This window comes from Myotis nattereri (assembly GCF_964212035.1).
Source record: "Myotis nattereri genome assembly, chromosome: 16".
Classification (NCBI taxonomy): Eukaryota; Metazoa; Chordata; class Mammalia; order Chiroptera; family Vespertilionidae; genus Myotis; species Myotis nattereri.
This window is the reverse complement of record NC_138091.1, coordinates 30,391,384-30,411,533: the sequence shown is the minus strand read 5'-3', so window position 1 is coordinate 30,411,533 and position 20,150 is coordinate 30,391,384. Positions and strand designations below refer to the sequence as shown.

The window sequence follows — 20,150 nt, the reverse complement described above, 5'->3', positions numbered from 1 at the left end:
ACGATAGGTCCTGGAGAAGGCTCACCTTCAGCCTCTCCACCTCACTGGGTTATTGTAAGGCTAAAATGAAAGAACTTCTTCAGGGGATTTATCAGTTGCAAAATTCTACCCAAGCAATGAGTCTCATAACTCTAACATCTACAGGGCTCAAATTTAGGAGAGAGAACCAAATGTTCAGGTTCTAATTGAGCAGAAATGCTTCCCTTCAACCTATAAGCACTGCGAGGGTCAGGAATAAGCAATACTATCATAATGAAACTCTTCCTCCTCATCATCACAACAAGAACCATTATCCCTGAAGACAGTGTAACACTGAGGATAAAGGCTTGAACCCTAGAGACAAAGTTCCTGGACGTGCAATACATCTTTACTGCTTATTAGCTGTGTGTTTCCGTACAAGCCAACTTCTCCATGCCTCGGTGTCCTCATCAACAAAATGGGAAGAATAATACTACACCCCGTAGGGTAGTAGGTGTAAAGTCCTTTATGTCAATGACTGGTACTCAACATATTACCTAGCAGTACTATTATCTACCTTAAAATTTATTTTAAGTTAATTTTTAAAATTAATTTTTCCAGCTTATAGATGTCTTGAGTTTGTGTGATGCACAGAACTACCGAACCTACACACAAAAATCAGTTTAAGTGGGATATTAATAGAGAAATAGCCGTTTACCTCACGAGTGAAATTGCAAACACTGAGAGAGAATGAGTTGACACAGAAATTTTCATTCGGCCATATCTGGCAGGAGCCCGCCCCTTCCATATCCAGACACACCAACGTTTTGTTTCCTCAGTCAGAAGTTATGTTCAGAGGATCCACACCCCAATTTCTACGTTTCATAAATAACCCTGATGCTATCAAGCTCGCTGTGATAGGGCCAGTTGGTGTTTGCCTAGCGCTCTGATGTACACAAAGACTATAAGAGGGAACTTTGGAAGGAGAGGCGTATGTAGACTTATCCCTTCCTCTGCTCATGTGAGCATGTGACCGGGGTGCTTATAAAGGAATCCGTTACATGAATGCAAGTCACACAGCTGCATGGCCGCTCTTTCTGGACGGCGTGGCCCGGGAGGGGAGAAGCCCAGAGGAAATGCGCACTCCCTGGGACAGGAGCACACCCTCCTGGCAGCCCCTGGGAAGCCCCAGTGCTTCTACAAAACCTGTCACAATTCTCCATCCCAAAGCCTTGTTGGTACAGCAGGACCTGCTTCCTGTTCCCAGCGAGACTCACCCTTGGACTTTCCTATCGGTCTTCCCTAAAGTTGGCTGCTCCCGTGTCCTGTCACATAAACTGTGAACTGAGGTCTCGGACTTACGTCATGTCGTATCAGTCACAGGGGAGTAAGGCTCCGCAGGTGGGCGTTCTGGCTCCGGCTGCCTCGCTTCCAAATTCAAGTGGATGTTTACGAAACGATCGGTCTCCTTTGTGCATTGGCTCTGGATCCGCGAGAGTGGAAATCAGGTGCGCAAACGCTGCGGAGCTAGGATCTCTGACTGGAGCTGCAGAAAACCTTTGCATCGCGGACAGTCTCCAAGCCAGATGCCCGTGACTCGCTTCACAGGGAAATAGACGAATGTCCACAGCAAAAGGTCAATGGCTTTGCTGACAGATGCTGCACCAGGGAATTTTTTTTTTTTTTTCAAAAGAGGCTTCCTACAGCTGTCCTGCTAGCTTGGATAGTAGTGTCAATTATTGCCCCAACTTGTCTTGTCGACGTTCTCTGATATTATAAGCTCAAATAGGACTTTTTAAAATAGAATAAAAGGAAAAAATAGTAAAGGCTCTAGAGACAGGACCCTGAGAACTGACAGATGGGACTCTGAGAGGTCGGAAAGGCCACCAAAAAGGAAAGAAGATTGAAACCCAAGTTTCCTGACTTTCAGTTCACGGCTGTTTTCATTGCACAACCAGAGTGGGGCGTCATAAATGTTAATTTTGTTGTGGAATTGATCCAACGCCTGACCCTGTGACCCTAGGGGGAAAAAGATCAAGTCATATCAGCGCTCTCAAGAAAATTTTCCAAGCTCAGTTTAACTTAGAAAATAAATAGCAAGAAGTAAGGCCAGGAAGAGAGGTTCCCCAGAGACTACGGAGCTCCTCAAATTGGAAGGCTTCCACAGTTATTGACGGTAGACCTGCTGACCAGCTGCAAGTGCCCACTGGCTTTCAGCGTGGGCTTGATGCCCCTCAATGTTCACGATGGGAGAAACATTGTGTTCTCGTTCTGCGGCCATGCCCTTGGGATCATGTTAGCAAGTTTTACAATTGTTTTTACGAAGACAATACTTCCCGGTTCCTGTAAGTATGTCAAACTCGTGGCCCGCGGGCTGCATGCCTTGTTTATTTGGCCCATGTTAGCCTTTGAGTTTGACATGCTTGCTGTAGAGTGGATTTCAGTAAACAATAAGGAGACAGCAAGGTATCATCTTGTGCATGAGACTTGAACATTTTTAACAGAAGAATGCAAGAGATGTATTCTCTTCATTGACGTGATCAGTATAGAATAAGTTCATAAATTAAATGGTTCTATTTTGAGCTCAGTTCGGCTGAGGAAATGGTTCCATTTCCCACGACTCACCCACGTTGTGGACCTCAAAGACTTTCTATGTTGATAAAAATGCTTCCAGTGTCTTGAGCTGCAATCAGTAGACCACCATCGTGTTTCTGGGGAAGGGTAAATGCCTATTTTTTTCTGGCAAAATCATTATTTAAAAATCCCAAGAGTTTATTTTGAGTTGAGTAGAAGCTCCTTGTGAGGAACAGAAAATCTGCACATAATCTGAACACAGACACAACATTGCACGAGGATTAGGAGGGTAAACTTTGGAGTCAAACAAGCTTTGGTTCTTGTCCAAAGGGCGACTTTCCAAGGCAGGTCCCTTAATCTCTTCCTTTGTATAATGGGACTACCTGGCACTACCTCTTGGATTCCTTGTGAGTATTAAGTAAAATAAATCTATAAAAGGTGTCTGGCACAAAGTCAATACTCAATAAGTCTGCCGCTCTGGGTCTCCACAGCCATCTGCCCTACTGTGGCCCTCATGCCCATCACCCGCAGCGTCCCGCAGCCGCCAGCACTCCTGTAGCAGCAGCAAGAAGGTCCCTCAGGCTGTAACCTGGTTATCTACAATCTCTCCCAGGAGTCTGGAGACACAGAGCTGACGCACATGTCCCTGCTCTTTGGCAATGTCATCTCCTCCAAGGTGTGTATGGATCAGGCCACCAGACTGAGCAAATATTTTGGCATCATGAGTTTTGACAACCTGGCCAGCTCACAGACCACCACCCAGGCCGGGCATGCCTTTCAGATTGGCACAAAGAGGCTGAAAGTGCAGCTGAAGTGGCCCAAAGACCTGGGACACCCCTACTGACCACACCCACAGCCACCAGGAGCCAATGGGCCTGGCCCAGGCGATGGGGCCTTTCACCCCAGGAGGGTTTCCCCGGTTCCAACTGATCCAGGACTTTTCCGTAAATTACAGCCGAGTTTGGGCACCAGCTTTCTCTCTCCTCTCCTGTCTCCCCTTAGCCCCCGTCCCCAAATGTGAATGCTACTGAGGAGGTCACCATTTCTTCCTGGGAGATTTCCTTGCCCCCTCACCCCCCATGACCTTGGTGGCTTCCCAAAATAAATCACAACTTTTCATATATGTATGAAAAAGAATTTTTTAAAAATGTTGATCTTTCTGACCAGGTACAAAGAAGAAAAGAGAAGAAAAATGGGAGTGGGTGGAATCAAACAATGGATTTTTGTGTCCTAGCTGGGGCTGGGAGGGAGATCCCAAAATGTGTTGACCAACCCGGAAGAAAAAGAAAAACACATAATAAAAAAAAAGAAAAGAAAATTCTTTGGACCAACTTGTTTCGATAGTCCAGAGTTTGATAATTATTCCAAGACATTCTCTAGTGTGCCTGTATCCTGTGTGTCTGCGTGTGCAAATGTGTGCTCAGGGGCTGAGAAGGGGCCTCATCTGTGGCTCCGGCGCCCGCCAAGCTCCTGCCAGGCCTGGCGTACAGTGGCGTGTGTCCTGATCCATGTTTACTGGCTATAAATACCATTTTTATACTCTGCACCGAAGATCTGCATGATTTGTACAATGTACTTTATTTCTGCTACTAGTAATTTCATAAAGTTTCAACTTGCAAACCAACTTTTGGGAACAAACCAACACACACACACAGACACACACACAGACACACACACAGACACACACAGCAAGAAAAGGACTTAGAAGAAACTGTGGTTGGTGAATTTTGTGGCTGAAGAGGTCCTTGTCCCTGGGGTGTGTTGTGTTTCGGGTGAGAAGCTGCAAGCATCATCTTTCTGCCTAAAATGCCTCTCTTTGGTCTGGAAAAACGGAAAGTTCCTTTAGTAAAAGTTTTACTTCTTATAAAAATACTCAATAAATACTTATGTTTATTCATTAGATGGAACCTGTGGCTAGATCTACATGGTATCTAGCCACTATCCAAAGAATTCCAGCAAAATGAATAACTGAATGTTTCATGAAATGGAATAATTAATGTACATAGCACTAAACATCTGAATGCTTTGAAATCATCCATTGGAATAATAATCATCTGAGTTTTCAAGTTTCTATCTGACTTCAATGTAGAGTCATTCATTTATTTGTTCATTTACTTGGCAAAGACTTTCTATAAACCCACACACAATTGCTGATATTATCCTTCAGGAACTTATGGGGGACTTTCCAGTCAACACGATCTTGGTGAACTGCAATAGGAAGATGTGTTTACATTGCATGAGGCCCCAAAGGACATTCTAAAGAAATCCATAGCAGACTTGTATTGCCTTTTTTTAAAATCATTAACTCATGGGGCAACATAAAATTAGTTATTGGCAAGACAAAGGCTGCTTTTCCACAGGTAAAGTGGGGAAATTGGAACTTTCTATATGTTCTCTTCTGCATGAGCAGTGCCTTGGAGCGGTGATTCATGGGAAGAGAAAACATTTTCATTCCCAGAAAACATCTCTGGAGTGCTTTTTCCACTCTGGGCACTGTATAGAAAGAATTACATAGCTATGTTCTTATTTTCAAGGAGTTTAAAATGGAATTTTAAAATTGAGTCAATATATTCTTTGCATAGAGTCAGTACAATTAAAGGTTCAAATTAGAATGCTTAACATATTTATGTTCTTGTGTATGCAAAGAGTTAGCAATCTCAAATCATTTGTGTATACTGCACCTGTGTCCGCAATTGTCTATAGATGCATAGAATAAAGTGAATTATAAATTCATTCCTAAGTGGGAGATTCACCTGCGAGCCTATGACGGCATTATTTGCCAATTCAGACAATGCTTCACAAACTAGCAGTTGGGTAGTAACACCACTTTCTCTAGTATTTTGCCTCTTCACTGGAGAAGTGGATACCTATGCTAACAAAATCAAGTTCACGACCTCCACCGATACCTGCTCCTTGTCCTGGCCTTCTCTTTCTGCTGACAGTATCACTAAGTTATTCATCACTGAGGCTTTAAAACCTTACAAACCCCTCTTCCTTGGTCTCCTCCCCCTTGACATTCATTGCCAACGTTTGCTGATTCCCCCACTGCAGTGACCTCCAACTGTTAGGGTCGCCGAAGGAGGAACGCACAAGGCCAAAGTGGTAAGGGATTATAAATTTAATAGGTCATCTGGATACCAGATGGGCTGAACCCCGAAATGGCGCCAGCCCCCAAAGACAGGGAGGCAGAGGTTTTTTAAGGACTCTAGGCGGGATTTTTTCCGGGCAGAGAATTGTCTGTGCAGGTCTGGATTCTGGGAAACTCCGGAGGGGAGAGATAATGGTCTTAGCAAGTGGAATGTGGTCGAAGCAAGTGGAATGTCCATCGTGAAGTGGCCTACAGGTCAGTTCCCACGGGAGGGGATATCTATTCAATTACTTGATCAGGCCTAACACCAACCTGCACGCATGACTCAATATCAGGCCCTGGTACCTCTCACCTAGACAAAGGTTTCCTAACTGATGGCTGTCCCAACTGTATTTTTGCCTTCCCCTTTTGACTTTCCCATAGTGCACTTCAACACTCTAATGCCAGGCTACTTTTGATAATGCACAGAGCTGTCTATCATGTCTTCTTGCTCAAAACTACATTGGTTTCCAAATAAATTCCAAACTCGATGTCGAGGCAATCATCTCACCATCAACCATTTCCAGTCTTATTTTGACTGCTCTGCCTGCCCCTTGAGATCTAAAATTCAGCCACGTAGGCTGTTCAAAGCTCTGTGCCAAAGGACTGGCACTTTTCTGAGCTATGTTTATATATAGGCTGTCCCTTCACCTAGAATCACCTTCTCTTCTTTCCTACTCATACCAACTAATGAAGCTTTCCTTCCCACCAAGAACGGATTTAATCTTCCCTGGGCCTCCCGGAACAGTTTGTTATTCCCTCCAGCAAAAAAGATCCTAGACACTGGTGGCCCTGTGGCTCTCCTGTCCTAGACTGTAAGCTCCCTGAGAGCAGAGATCTTGCTTGTTTACTGTTTTGTATCTACTGAGCTAGAGCATTGGGCAAGTTTCTGGCGCCTGGAAGGAGTACAATAAATATCAGTGGAACCAAAATGTTCCTGGAAGCTGAGGAACAGCCTGGGTGACTCCTGAAATGTCCCTACAGCCACGACACCGCTCACTGACTCCATTGGTACCTAGCTTGTGTCTCAATCCTACCCAAATCTGCTTAGTAATGCAGCTCTACTGCAATACCCAGATGTCTATGGGCAGCATCAGGGTTCATCATCCTAGAAGCAAGGATGCCCTCTTCAGAACGCTTTTCCAAGAGTAAACCTAATGAGAATATGTCATCCTCCACCCAAGAAAATGGGCTGTAGGCTAACATTAGGCTATTCTAATAACACTTAATCTAATAATAATAATAAAAAGCAACAGAGACCTCATAGTACAATATAGAAGAGGCACCTGGACTTGAACCCTGGCTTTGCTTCTTGCCCTAGTAGTGGATCCCAGGCAAGTATTGAACCCTGCTGGATTTTGGTTTCTTCATAAGTAAAATACAAATATTGGAGCTAGAGCTGTATTGTGGGTGGTGCCTATGAGACATTTGATCGGTATTACACGGTTCCTTTCCTCTCCAAAGTGAGCGCAGGGGCTGGGTCACCTCAGAAGGAAGGAGCCCAGACCCTGGAGTTAAACCTGGGGACAATGACATCTTCTTCACCTCAGTTCTTTCTCCAAAGACTGGAGACAGCAAAAACTACTTGTTGTGAAAATATGCTGGATGTTGCTCTTACCCAAGCACAGAGCTTAAAATCTATGGTTTCCACTGCATTTGTGATTATTTGGGGGAGGGCCAGCACGGATACACCCAGCCCGTGTGAGTCCTTTGAAGACCAGCACTGCACGACTGGGATCAGGTCTGAGGTTTATTCTGTTCAATGAACATGGAACAAAGAGAAGCTAACTGACTCTTGCAGGAGTGCATAGGTAAGCAGTGTTTTACCTGTGGCAGGGTGGTTCCAAATCGCCCGGCACCAAATTAATGATAAAGCCAAGAAATGATGTGCTGATTAGGAGTCGATTGAGGTCACACGATGTGCACATCATTTTATGGACAGAACAAGGGGCACTGTCACCAGAGCCAATGGGAGATCGCTTCTGTAGAAAGGCGGACTAGCAGGTATTAATAGTAGCAAAGGGGTGAGTCATGGATGTCTCTTCTCTTCCCTTCCTGGGAAAAGACAAGTGTGGTGGGGCTTCCTACAGGCCCGAGTCCATGACCCCCTAGCCCACTGGGGGAGGCTGACCCAGGTGCCATGCCCTTGTCTGGGGAAGTTGTCAGCCCAATTTGCTAAAACTCTTTACCGCTGATCTTCCTCATCCTAGGCCTCCGAAGAATAATGTGCATAAGTGTAAAGGATGATGCAAGCTGCTCGGGAACGTATCGGGAGCGTAGCATTGTCAGCAGAGGTTCAGATTTTGAAACAGGAAAGTCAATTCTTCTCATCTGAGGCCAGAATGACAGTTTTTGTTGAAGGGAGAGATGATTTACTTGGCCCTCCCGAAGGTCCCACTGTGTCCTTTGATTTCAGTGACTCTTTTTGGTTTTGTTTTGTTTTATGTCATCTTTCACAGTGACTCAGCACAAAACAGGTAAGAGAATGGTGACCCGGATGTGTACCTAAAAGATGTATGTTTTCCTGTCTGGAGACACATGGATTTTATGAGTTTCTGGTACCTGGAAATTGACCAGAAAATAGTAAAACACATTTTACCTAAGGGATACCCACTGCTCCTCTTGGTATTATCACATCTCTCTCTTTCATGTCCTAGATCTCATAGCAAAGTGCCTTGGGGGAGGGAAGCAATAATAACAGGACCTGTGATCCAAAACGAACACGCAAGCCCAGATCACTTTCCCAAATGTCCATGATTTCAGAACATAAATGCAGGCACGCCCTTAAACGAAGCCTGGAACGGAGCACCCTGGCCAGCTTCCTGCATCTCACGGAGTCCAAGTGGGCTGGGTGAGGGCCGAGATCAAAGGCACGCAGAGGCCGGACAGGGGGCCAGGAGGACCTGGCACCTGCAGGGCTGCTGGAAAGGCGCCAGCCCCACCACACCAAGCGAAAGCAAACCGAAAGTGCATGGGAGCCCGTAATCGAATGCACATGGCATTGCTCCTCACAAAGTGTGTTTGTTTCCCGAGGAGCAATTTCCAGGTCTTCAAGCGCATACGGCTCCGGAGCAAAATCGGAATGTCCGCCTTTCGGACCCAGAGACCGAAAAGCTTTGGCTTCTACTGAAAGGAGACAGGCCCCATCTCCTCTCGGTCACGGTCCTCGCCAGATCCCTGCCCTCTTACCCTTCTATATCCTCTCACCTACATGACTTTGTTTCTAAGTAAACCGAGGTTTGTCCAGTTTGGGGGAGTTCTCTCTGGGACAGCAAGTGTTCTGGGTCCTGTTGTTTGTGGTGCCTTAGGTGGGAGGTGGCCCAGTCAGTTCCCTCCTTATCTGCTCGCCATCCTCTGATGAGGAGCAGACAAAACCACTCCTCTGCTGCGAGGGAGACTGCCCACAAAAAGCAACAAATGCCATTTTCTCCATTAACCCTTCTCTTTCTTCACTCCTCTTATTACAGGGTTCAGGGAAAGAGACTCACTTACCGTCCCACTCCCCATCCCCCACACATGTCCCAAAGCCCACACCCACCTAGAAGCACAGAAGGGGAATGATAAAATCTCTTCTGCAGGTCCCAGGTATTACAGAGGGACAGTAACAGGAAGGCGCTTTGGAAAAGGGAAAAACCTGGAAAAATGAAAGCCTGGAAAGAGAATAGAAAGAGAGAAAAACAAAGAAGAACATTCTTTTCAAACTTGGTTCTCTTTTTAAAAAAAAAAAAAAAAAAAACGTACAGCAGCACGGAAGAGATTTCCTCTCACCAAGTTTTCTCCGGTCCCTTAACTGTGTGTGAGCCTGAGTACTTTGTTCACGGTCCCTAGGGCCGTCATTTGCATCTCCCTCTCTGGGTTGCCGCTGGCCAGGGCTGGCAGCTGTCTCAGTTCCACTCTGGCTGGGAAAGGTAAGGATCTTTGCCTTGCTCTTTGAAAGCTCTGGGGGAGAACTGTTGAATGCCTAGGGAGGGGAGGAGAGAGGGGGTTAGAGATGGGATGGGTTGATTGAAAACTTTCTGAGACGTTTTCTGAAGGTAAAGGAATCTCCTGGAGCCCTGAGCTTTAAAAAGAGCCCAAAGCTTTGCTCCCCCTTCTGAAAGCAGGCTTGCAGGGAGAAGGCTGGCCCTATCATGGATGAGGTTTTGCACTGGGGGCAGGTGTCCTTTTAGACGTTCCCAGGAGTGTGTGATATCGTATTGGCACAGAGTAGAAAAAAGGGGCGGGGGTGCATTCAAAGGCATCAGGCGCCGATCACTAGGAATTGGCTTTGAATTTCCAGCTGAAGAGGTAAAAGACCGTTAAAACTGCATGTGTGTCCGCGCTAGAGTGGTACTGCTTATTCTTCAGGTACCGTTTCTGCTTGATCCCAAGGCTTCTGACTTGTGTGGGTTTATCACTGCAAATCCCCAATTATCTACTTAGGCTCTGGAGATGGGCAGCTGTGAGTCTAAGCAGGAGAAGGAGGGGGAATATGACACCTGAAGTCTAAGAGGCTGAAGAAAGCTCTGCTGTTAGAAGTAATGACAGACCTGCCCACAGGCTCCAGGGCGCAGGGTACACTCACTGCCCCCCCCCCCTTGTAGACTGGCCATAGGCTCTCGGAGAAGGGGGGTGCGGGGGGGGGGGAAGCTGTCTCTGGCTTCTCTCTGGGTGATTCATGTACCTTTGACTTTGGTAATGGGGCAACGGGAGCTTCCGCAGGATAAGGTGATATTCTGACCTTCAGTGGGGTTATCGCTCTGTTGAGGGGAAGGTAGCCCATGCTAGGAAGTAGACAGGAATTGCCCCCAAAGGCCAGTTTGCAGTGGGCAGACTGCTGCTCTTATAAGAGAGTCTGAAGAATCTCCAATTTATGTGGCCAGTGACCCCCCCGCCCCTCCTCAACCCCCATCCCGGAATCACCATCTTCCCAGAACAATGATGGCCAGGGCTGACATGGCTGGCTCTAAGTAGTCCTTATCTTCAGCACCACGTGACAGCCTCTTCCCGGGTGAGGATGGGGGCAGCTGAGGCCCTCGAAGGACTCATCCTCCCCAGCAGGTTGGGATCCCGCCCCTCAGCCTCTTCAGGGACTTGTCAACTTTATGCTTCAAAATGAAGAAGCCCAAGCCCTCTCTGGCTCCATTCTAGAGAGAAAAGACCGCTGGTCCCTTCCCCTTTATGACAAGATCGCCCAGGTATTGTTGCTGGGTGAGGCTGGAAGGAGCAGGCTCTCACAGGACAGAGGTGAGATGCCTGTGTGTACCCAAGCCCTCTGCCAGCAGTCAGAGAGATCTAACATCGGAGATTTGAAAAAAAGCGGGGGGGGGGGGGATCTTTTCTGAGATTTAATCTAGGTGTGTAGATTTGCTGGGTTTATTAAAAAGAAGTTATTGAAACTTGTATAGATTAAAAAATAAAGGATGGATAACTTTTAGCGGTACAAGTATAGGGACCAGCTTATAAGAGTCTCCCAGTATTATCCATTTTTCCCCCTCAAAACAATAACGTGGGACTTTAAGATTGAAACAGCTTATCTAATAAAGTATAAACCGATAAGGCCATTTAGGGAGAGGGGTGGGAAGTGGGTCTTTAACTTTATTGTTTGAGAGGGTGACGTGTTAATGCCTGAGGTGTCTGAATGTTGAAAAGACCTTGCTCCTTAAAGGAGCCGCACATCCTCACAGGGCAGGACCTTGTGACGGACCCATGAATCAGAATCTACATTTAACAACCCCCTCCCCCCTTGTGATTTTTATCCTCATTAAAGACTAGGGTTCGAGCCAAGGAGGTCTCTCTTTCTGTGTGACCTTTGTCAGATTACTTACCCTCTCTGGGCTTCATGTATAAACTATCGAAAAACTCAGTTATGAACTCACTGGTAAACCAGGGAGCATTCATGTTCATGCAGGCACACTGCACGTGCCCAGCCCATAGGAGAAGCTCTGCAAGTGACAATGATGACGATAATTGCAACACGGCCAAAGTGACCTCCTCCCAGAGGTAATAAGTCATCATCTGTAGACCAAGATGGCTACTTTTCCCTCTTAGGGCAAACATCTGAATCTCCCACCTCGTTTCTCAGTGAATTAACAACCATCAAGAGGGTTTAAGCTTCCGATGGCCTGCACACGCAAGTCAAGAAAGGATACTGGGGAAGCCTAGGAACACAGATTGTTTTGCTGGCTGACAGGCTGAATTCAGCTGCCCGAGGACTTCGCAGCTGCTCCTGCCACCCTAAAGGCTCTGTCCCCGAGCTCTGTCCCCTCCGCTGGGTCTGCAAAGGGGACTCAGGGATTTTCTTATGAAAATGCCTGAAGCGCCCGAGGCAGGTGCGGGGGTTGGCTGGGGAAAACATGAGTAATGCGGAGCAGTCTACTGAGTCAGTGCTGCGAGAGAAATAAAGTAAAAGCTGGCTGCTGTCTCCAGGGACTCGGAACGATTCGGACTTATCATGTCACTGGAAGGCGGGGTGGGGATGGGGGGGAGGGAGCCAAAACTCAGAATCCGCTGGCAAGGAAAAGAAAGAAGTGGGGGGGAAATGACAGGGAGGGGCCATCAGAGGGGGAGGTAATAAAAGGAGAGAGAGGGAAAGACAAGCGTCATTTAGGAACAGAGGTAGAGGGAAAGGAAGAGCTCCAGGATCCGAAACTGACCATATCACTCAGGATTTTCGTGTCTTTCCTTTTTCCCCAGAGGAGGTTAATTTCATTGACGGACATGCTGTTACGGGCTCTTTTCCCAGAAGTTGACCAGAAGAAGCTGAGGCTCTGAGGTTTCTCCCCGCCTCCCCAACCAAGCGGAGTGGTTCCCCTGGTAATGGATTGCTTCTCCCTGAGAAACGCGTAAGTAGTCTGGGGACAGACCTTCCTTTTCAGATTAGGTTACAGCTCAGCTTTGGGGTGAAGATTTTTTCTTTCAGACATAATCTCAAAAATCCTTTTACTGGCTCAGCCAATATTTAGGGTGTCGTTGGACAGCAGTGATTAATTGGGTGACTAAAATTTTTATGCAAATAGATAGCTCTCATATATTTAGCTTCATTGCTCAGGGTTTGATTTGAGCTTGAATTTGTTCTCAGTGGAAGCTTAATATGCCCCAAGTATTAATCGTTGAAAGAGCCTCCCCAATCTTCGTTTAAACAGCATAACTTAGCTCCTAGATGGCTTCTGAGGGACAAAAAAAAAAAAGACTTAACATGTCTGAGCGGCAGTTAAGAGTTTACATGGATTTCTCATAGACGGCATTTCAGCCAGGTGCCTTTGATGGAGTCTCGGGTTTTGTGCAGAAATGTTCAGATTCAAAATATTTACAGACGTGCATCGCAGAAAGTCTTGCACCTAAGGACATGGGAACAAAATGAACTTGTAAAACTTTCCTGAAAACCTAGCTTTTTTTCCCCCGCAACATGTCACGGCACACATAATATCAACAATCCTTGTTGAGTTGAGTGGAAAATTTGAAAAGTACTCTAATAGTTGATCCTATTTTTAATGTATAAAAGTGTCCCATGATAGCCTCCAAAATTGCTGATTTTCTTTCTGAATTTTTCTTTTTCCATTCCGTTCACATGGGTTGGAGGATATCGCCACACGTGACATCCACACATCTTAGCCTCATGGTCACTGAATTTTTACTGAGCCGCATCCTCACCCAAGCCACCCCATAAAGACTGGCCGACTGTCTGGCTGATGTAGAAGAGCCTCATTGGCACGCTGGCTTCTGGTCTTGACGTTGGTTCAATGGGCAGTGAATGGGTGAGAGTTTGGAAAGAATGCATGTCACGCTCGGAAACGTTGGCAGCGTCTAAGTTGCTGTGAGTCGTGGAAAGAACTGTGCAAAGTATTGTTTATAAAGCAGCCTCCTTGAACGAGGTCTTTGGATTCGGGTGAGGCTCTCCGGTGTGCTGAGAGGAAAGAGAGGCAATAGGCAAGGAGGAAAGGCTAGTAAAACATTTGCAGACCGCCAGGTCTATTAAACACTGCAAAGTGCTTCCTGCTGTTTACATCTCCGTTTCTTTACGGTGATCTGCGTTATCTTGCTTTTTGCCCGATGCCAACAAAACGCAAAGGATTAGACACAGAAATGTGGGTTTATTTTCACGTGCATTTTCCCCTTCAGAACAGGACACAGTGGTGTCTCCGCAGCTCTGTCCTGTTCCTTGCAGGGGTCACTCTCATGCATGTAGCTGACATCTGTCTCTCCTCCGCAGTCTCCACGCTGGCGAGAGCCCCCGGGTCTAGTCTGTGAACTCAGCTAGGAAACACACCGCTGTAACAATGACGGAGGAGCCCGTCAAGGAGATCCTGAGAACCCCAACGTCTCCCACGCCAGGGACAACGGAGAAGAGCCCTAAGAGAGAAGTCGTGGTCACCACGGTGCCCGTGGTCAGTGAGATTCAGCTGATGGCCGCCACCGGGGGCGCTGAGCTCTCCTGCTACCGCTGCATCATCCCCTTCGCCGTGGTGATCCTCATCACCGGGACAGTGGTCACTGCCGTGGCTTACAGCTTCAATTCGCACGGCTCCATCATCTCCATCTTGGGCCTGATCCTTCTCTCCTCGGGACTTTTTCTGTTGGCCTCCAGCGCCTTGTGCTGGAAGCTGAGGCAGAGGAACAAGAAAGGCAAGAGACGGGAGAGTCAGACAGCCCTCATGGCAAATCGGAGAAGCTTGTTTGCTTAGGACTGAAGGTGGCCCAGGGAGGCCTGAGGCCTGCACAGCCTGCCTTCCTGCGCCGGCCCATCCACCCGCACTCCTGTGGGAGCGGTGGGACTGGGCACGGAGCGGACTAGGGGAATGGGAGTGGATGGAGCGGGTGGGGGGGCAGGGCCTCATGTGTGAGAAATGACTTGTATCTTCTTTAATGACAAACTTAACTCTAAGGGCTATTTCTCAGATTGCAAAATCAGCTTTTTCTCCACGTTAGACCTTGTCGGGGTCATGGGAGGTGTGCAGCATTAGGCAACATTTGGTTCACCTCGGAAAGGAGCCGAGAAAAGACGAGAAAACACTTGGATGGTTCTGGTACACCAGTGACCCGCCTCCACATGAAATAACCCACAGGCGTAAGAAGCTGTATCATAAAAACGTTCTGCCGAGAGTCTCCATGGCCTGGGACTTGGCATACTTCTATGAAATTCTATGATAACTTCTTTTTTTCAATCAGTTGATTGTCTGGCAACTGTTTTATTTTTTACTTTCAGTAACTCACGACTGACTGGTGGTACTTTCTCGTGAAGAATAAACTAATATTTTTTATGTTTTAACATTGGACAATTTTAGATGATTGTAATGATGTATCAAAAGTCAAAAAGAGGTGAAGTGTATAACTACTAGATAACATAGGAGAGGGGATTAAATTAATATTAAAATAATCCAATATAGCACTTTTGATGATTTTTATATAAAAGTTTAATGTACATTTCATTCGAAATAATAAATACTCATTGCTGCTGACACTTCTTAAATGGCTGTTTCTGTTGCAGTTATTTTGTTACAGTTCCAAATTGCCCGTCTTCCCTTGCCTCATCTACAAGTGTCTCAACTGTATTTCTCACAAATGGGCATGTTGCTTCCTTCTAACTTAACTAGAAGATTTTTATTGTGTCTTATTATTGTAATTTAATCCTTAGCCAAGGATACCCTTTTTTATTGATTTGAGAGAGAGAGGAAAGAAGAGGGAGAGAGAGAGAGAAACATCAATCGGTTGCCTCCTGTAAGCGCCCCAACTGGAGATCGAACCCACACCCTAGGCATGTGCCCTGACTGGGAGCAGAACCTGCAACACTTTGGTGTATGGGACAATGCTCCAACCTACTGGGAAACCCAGCCAAGGCAAAGATTTTAATTTTTTGTATATGATGTTTTTCAGGATTCCTATAGAAAACTGTTAATTATTCTTACTGGATATGAAAGGATTTTTATGCCATTATAATTAGGAAATCAATGCCTGGAGTTTTATAATGTGTTGTTAAATGTGTGTTACATATTTATTGGAGAATCAGTCATTCACTATTTGCTTACAATATTTTTGAGCACCAACTATGTGCCAAGCACTGTGTAGATTCTTGGGCTGCTTCACTGTGGTAGTTCTAGGTTACTGCTTCAATTCTGTGAACATCGAGCTATTCCACACACGGCTAGGACTTGGCCCCATAACGCTGGCCAGAAATATTCCTGGTCCATGTAGTTTAAACCACATGTAACTAAACAGGTATAAAGCCTTTTTATAAAACCTTGGAAAAACAAGGCCGGGCAAAACACACCTAGCATAGTCCTCTGGATGAAAGGCGTTCTATCAAGGAATTGAGTTCAACATGGCAGGCACCTCTGGGTCTGACCGCTCCCTGGCACTTGGTAGTTTTGCTAAGGGAGATGATTTGATGGCTTAGTTCCTCCTGGCTTTGAAGGTCACATGGTAGAAAGAGTCTGGAGCTGTTGATTACAGGAGAGCAGAGAACGAACATCTTAAACACATGGAAACCAACACTCCTCTGGATGAAATACAAGAGGATGGCATTGTGTTTGTTTCGGTGGACAGGAGTCTATCCTTCGACGTGCATCTTTTCTGCTCTAAGATATTCAAAGGCTCCCAACTGCTTGATGAAGAAATTTTTCGGGCAAGTGTTCAAGGTTCTCCAGGGTCTGATCCAAACAGATGTATCCAGCTTTCACTCTCCCTGCAACCCGAAAACTCCTATGAGTTTAGTCAGACCAGACTAGTCACGCTTCCTGGATTGGGTTTCGGTTTTTCTTGATGTCTGTTCAAACTTCTGTGTTTCCTCCTCCAGATGCCATCTTTTCCCTCTCCATCCCAATAGATCCAATCCTGTTTCTCTCTAGAGCCCCAGCTGAAATGCCACCTCTTCCTAGAAGCCTTCTCTTTCATCCAAAAGTAACTGCTCCTTCAAAAGTCTATTTGCTCATTCTCTGAGGGCACTTGCATTTCTACCATGTTGGTGGCATAAAAGTTTTATCCTCATCCAAAGCTCCTTAGAAGTGTATGGTGTGTCTTTATTTTTTTTTTTACCCCATGTGATGTCTATTAAAATGTCTTGCATGGAGTAGGTACTCAGTAGTGTTTGCTAAATGAACTATTGAATGAACAATCAGAAAGTGAGTGGTTTTTCCAGAATTACAGTCCATTTGCTTTCACTTCTTAAAAGAAAATATTTTAGTTCTCAACTCTCCCCATAGAGGTCATCCTGCTCTGCCTGGCCTCCCTGTCAGCACCAGGTCTAGGTGAGTCTTCACTACCTTGTCCTTCTCCAGCCACACCTGCCCTTCAGTGCCTGAGAAGGAAACTCAGGAATTATTTCAGGCCACCAGGGGGCCTCATGCTGCTATCTGAGTCCCAAAAGAAACACCATGGAATGGCTGAAATTGTAATGACTCAGAATTGGAATTCTGTCTGGAGACAGACACATCTCTCATGGATGTGAGAACTCAGTGAAGAGTCTCCATTGAGCCCATTCCTACCCCCCTCTCTAATCCACTTAACAGTGGCTATTTCTGGGTTCTCCTGGGAAGTATGGGAAGGATTTGCCCTGTCTAGGGAGCTTTGGTCACATTAAAGGGAGCACGCCTCTGCAAAGAATTAGTCCTATGCACAGAGATAGTCCTAATCCATCCCAGACTTAAATTGTGATATCACAATTATCCCATAACATGCATCTTTATTGGGCAATGTTTGTCTTTACAAATGATTTTGTTATATATCAATAAGCAGATGTTAAATGCACTCATAAGCATGATGCAGGCATGTATGTATTAAATGATAATTTGGCCCCATCCTGGAGAATCAGAAATTAGCTCTATCAACTAGCTAGATTTCCCCCAAACCCACATATCCCAGAATGCACAGGAACAACGTTTAACCTCATCCATGGAGCAGGTCTCTGTCCAGGTGAGAACCATAGCCACACAGAAGAACCTGCTCTTCCCACCTCACTGTCTTAATTAATTTAGGGAGTCTTGCCTAGAGAAGGTGATCAAAGTCAAGTGGATTGTACGGGTGGTCACGCCCAGGAGAGTCAGATCATAAATCCTCACACTTACTTCTTTGCACCACAGCGAGAGAGAGAGAGAGAGAGAGAGAGAGAGAGAGAGAGAGAGAGAGAGAGAGAGAAAGAGAGAGAGAAGAGAAGGGGAGAGGAGAGGAGAGGAGAGGAGAGGAGAGGAGAGGAGAAGAGAGGAGAGGGAGAGAGGGAGAGAGGGAGAGGGGGAGAGAGGGAGAAAAGGAAGGAGGAGGAGGAGGAGGAGGAGGAGGAGGAGGAGGAGGAGGAGGAGGAGGAGAAAAAGAGGAGGAGAAGTTGGGGAAGGGGAGAGGAGAGGAGAAAGGGAAGAGATATCTTTGTCTCCTGGGAAGTATTATGGTTTTGAACTTGGGAGATATGGTTATGAATCCCACCTCTTCTGGTAAACTAGTCAGATGATCTTGAGAAGTTAAGCTTCATCTTTAAAATAAGGTTATTTTTCTAAGAAATTCTTTTATAAACTATAAAGTACCAGATAACTGCAAAGTTGCTACTTATTATAATATTTCATGTTGAACTCTGCTCCTTTCTCTACTCATTGACCTAACATGTCATTTAGCATCAAGCAGCCCTTTGTTTTGATTAAAGGCTTTAACCAGTCACTGTGTTTAACCTTGACATTAACCACAAGGCTTCCTAGATCCAGGATAAACCAGGGAAAGCACCTGTTCCAAGGATGAGTCATAACTTACATTTCCTCAATCAAAATCTTCAGTGCTTTCACATATACTGAAGCCAGTGTAAAGGTATATTTAATATGGAAATTCAATTAGGTGCCCTCAACAACAACAAAAAACAAGGAGAGTATGAAGTTCCCTCCCCTGCTCCCCTGCCATTAATGCCAATCTTGTCCTAAGCTGCCCCACAGAAAGGAAGACCAGGGCAGACATCTAAAGAGAAGCAAAAGAAGTAAACTCCTGGTTCCTGGCTTTTGAACCTCCAAGGGCACCCCCGTGATAGAAGGCTTACCTAAGGAATTTCAGGGGAATTCTGTTTATACTTGATTTTTACATCACTCCCCGACTTTAGCACTTAATCTTGTGCACAACAGACTCCGCGGTACCTGACGTCACCGATACTCTCCCCCGCACTCTGAGGCCACAGGTGCTAGCACCCACCCAGCTCTGCGGAGTGCAAACTGCAGTTCAGAGGAAGTGGCTTAACTCAGTCAAGGTCTCGTCAGGGAGGTCTGGAGATTGGCCCTTCACCCAGCTGAGCCTCTTGCAAATGCCTGCAGAAGCCACAGAAACCATGAGATAACAAGTGTTTGTGGTTGTAAGTTACTCAGTTTGTGAGTAATCTGTTATCCAGCACTAGATCACTAATACTATGCTATTGTGCAATTCCTTCCATGTGATTTTTGGTGTCCATACGTACACGTTTCTGTTGAGTACAGACCTAGGAGTGGAATCCTGGGCTAAAAGATCAGTATGTGTTTGGCTTCACTGCTTGAATGGATTTATTCTCCTACGGGCACTACAGTCAAGAGCTGGATACAGCACATCTTCATCCATTTGTTTATATCTTGCCTCTTTTTCATTTTAGTCATCCAGTTGCTTTGAAAGTATATATTTAATAAAAAAGGGAGGCAGCAGCAGAACGTGGGCTGTGAAAGGGCAGAGCAGGCTAGAGGTTGGAGAAGAAATTAGAGTGGAAAAATAAGATTTATATCTGGACTGGGAAGAAGCAAAGAAACAGAAGATAAAATATCCGGGCAGTGTTCTGGAGACCAGGAAACCAGGCTAGAGACTGGGCCTGGTTTTGCTCACAATGCTAACAAAGGCATTTACGAAGCACTCGCTGTTCTCCAAACATTATGCTCTGAGTTTTGCATGAATAATCTCATTTGATCCTCACAACAACCCAATGAAGTAGATACTGTTATTATCTTCCCTTTACAGAGAAAGCCAGTCTGAGATGGACCCTTATCATGAGTCAGAGATGAAGCCAATTAATTGAGCATACACAGCAAGTAGAGTAGGATCTAAGATCAAACTCTAGAACCCACTCACTTCACCATTATTCTCTACTCCCTGGTCCACCATAATCTTTCAATACCCGATTCTTGAATAAATGCCTTAGCGGAAGCTGAGCGACGCAGTGTCAAGAGTCTAAGCCAGTGATGGCGAACCTATGACACACTGTCAGAGGTGACACGCGAACTCATTTTTTTGGTTGATTTTTCTTTGTTAAATGGCATTTAAATATATAAAATAAATATCAAAAATATAAATCTTTGTTTTACTATGGTTGCAAATATAAAAAAATGTCTATATGTGACAAGGCACCAGAGTTAAGTTAGGGTTTTTCAAAATGCTGACACGCCGAGCTCAAAAGGTTCACCATCACTGGTCTAAGCTAAAGCAAGAAGGAGTCAGTGGTTTTGAGAAACCGGAACTCAAACTGTAGATAACTACTGAAGTATTTACCATTGGAAGACTTCTTACCATCACTTCCATATATTTGTAAAATTTT

The 20,150-nt window shown here is 45.6% G+C and overlaps 2 protein-coding genes across 4 annotated transcripts in view; one reads left to right on the top strand and one right to left on the bottom strand.

Moving 5' to 3' along the window:
* The window catches only part of PCTP (phosphatidylcholine transfer protein), a 114,064-nt gene that overhangs the window by 32,592 nt on the left and 61,322 nt on the right, over nucleotides 1–20,150 (bottom strand). The gene's annotated exons all lie outside the window — the stretch shown is intronic.
* Nucleotides 9,513–15,104, top strand: TMEM100 (transmembrane protein 100). Of its 3 annotated transcripts, none has more exons than XM_081110814.1 (3): nucleotides 9,513–9,567; nucleotides 12,335–12,483; nucleotides 13,851–15,104. In XM_081110814.1, the coding sequence occupies exon 3, from the start codon at nucleotides 13,918–13,920 to the stop codon at nucleotides 14,320–14,322; it is 405 nt and encodes a 134-aa protein (XP_080966940.1). In that variant the 5' UTR covers nucleotides 9,513–9,567; nucleotides 12,335–12,483; nucleotides 13,851–13,917; the 3' UTR covers nucleotides 14,323–15,104. The 3 variants fall into 3 exon arrangements, with proteins under 3 accessions (XP_080966940.1, XP_080966941.1, XP_080966939.1); XM_081110815.1 differs by lacking the exon at nucleotides 9,513–9,567 and adding an exon at nucleotides 11,778–11,970; XM_081110813.1 differs by lacking the exons at nucleotides 9,513–9,567; nucleotides 12,335–12,483 and adding an exon at nucleotides 12,565–13,395.

Coding starts and splice junctions, on each gene's coding strand:
- TMEM100 (XM_081110814.1), top strand. CDS start 13,918: ATGACGGAGGAGCCCGTCAAGGAGATCCTGAGAACCCCAACGTCTCCC.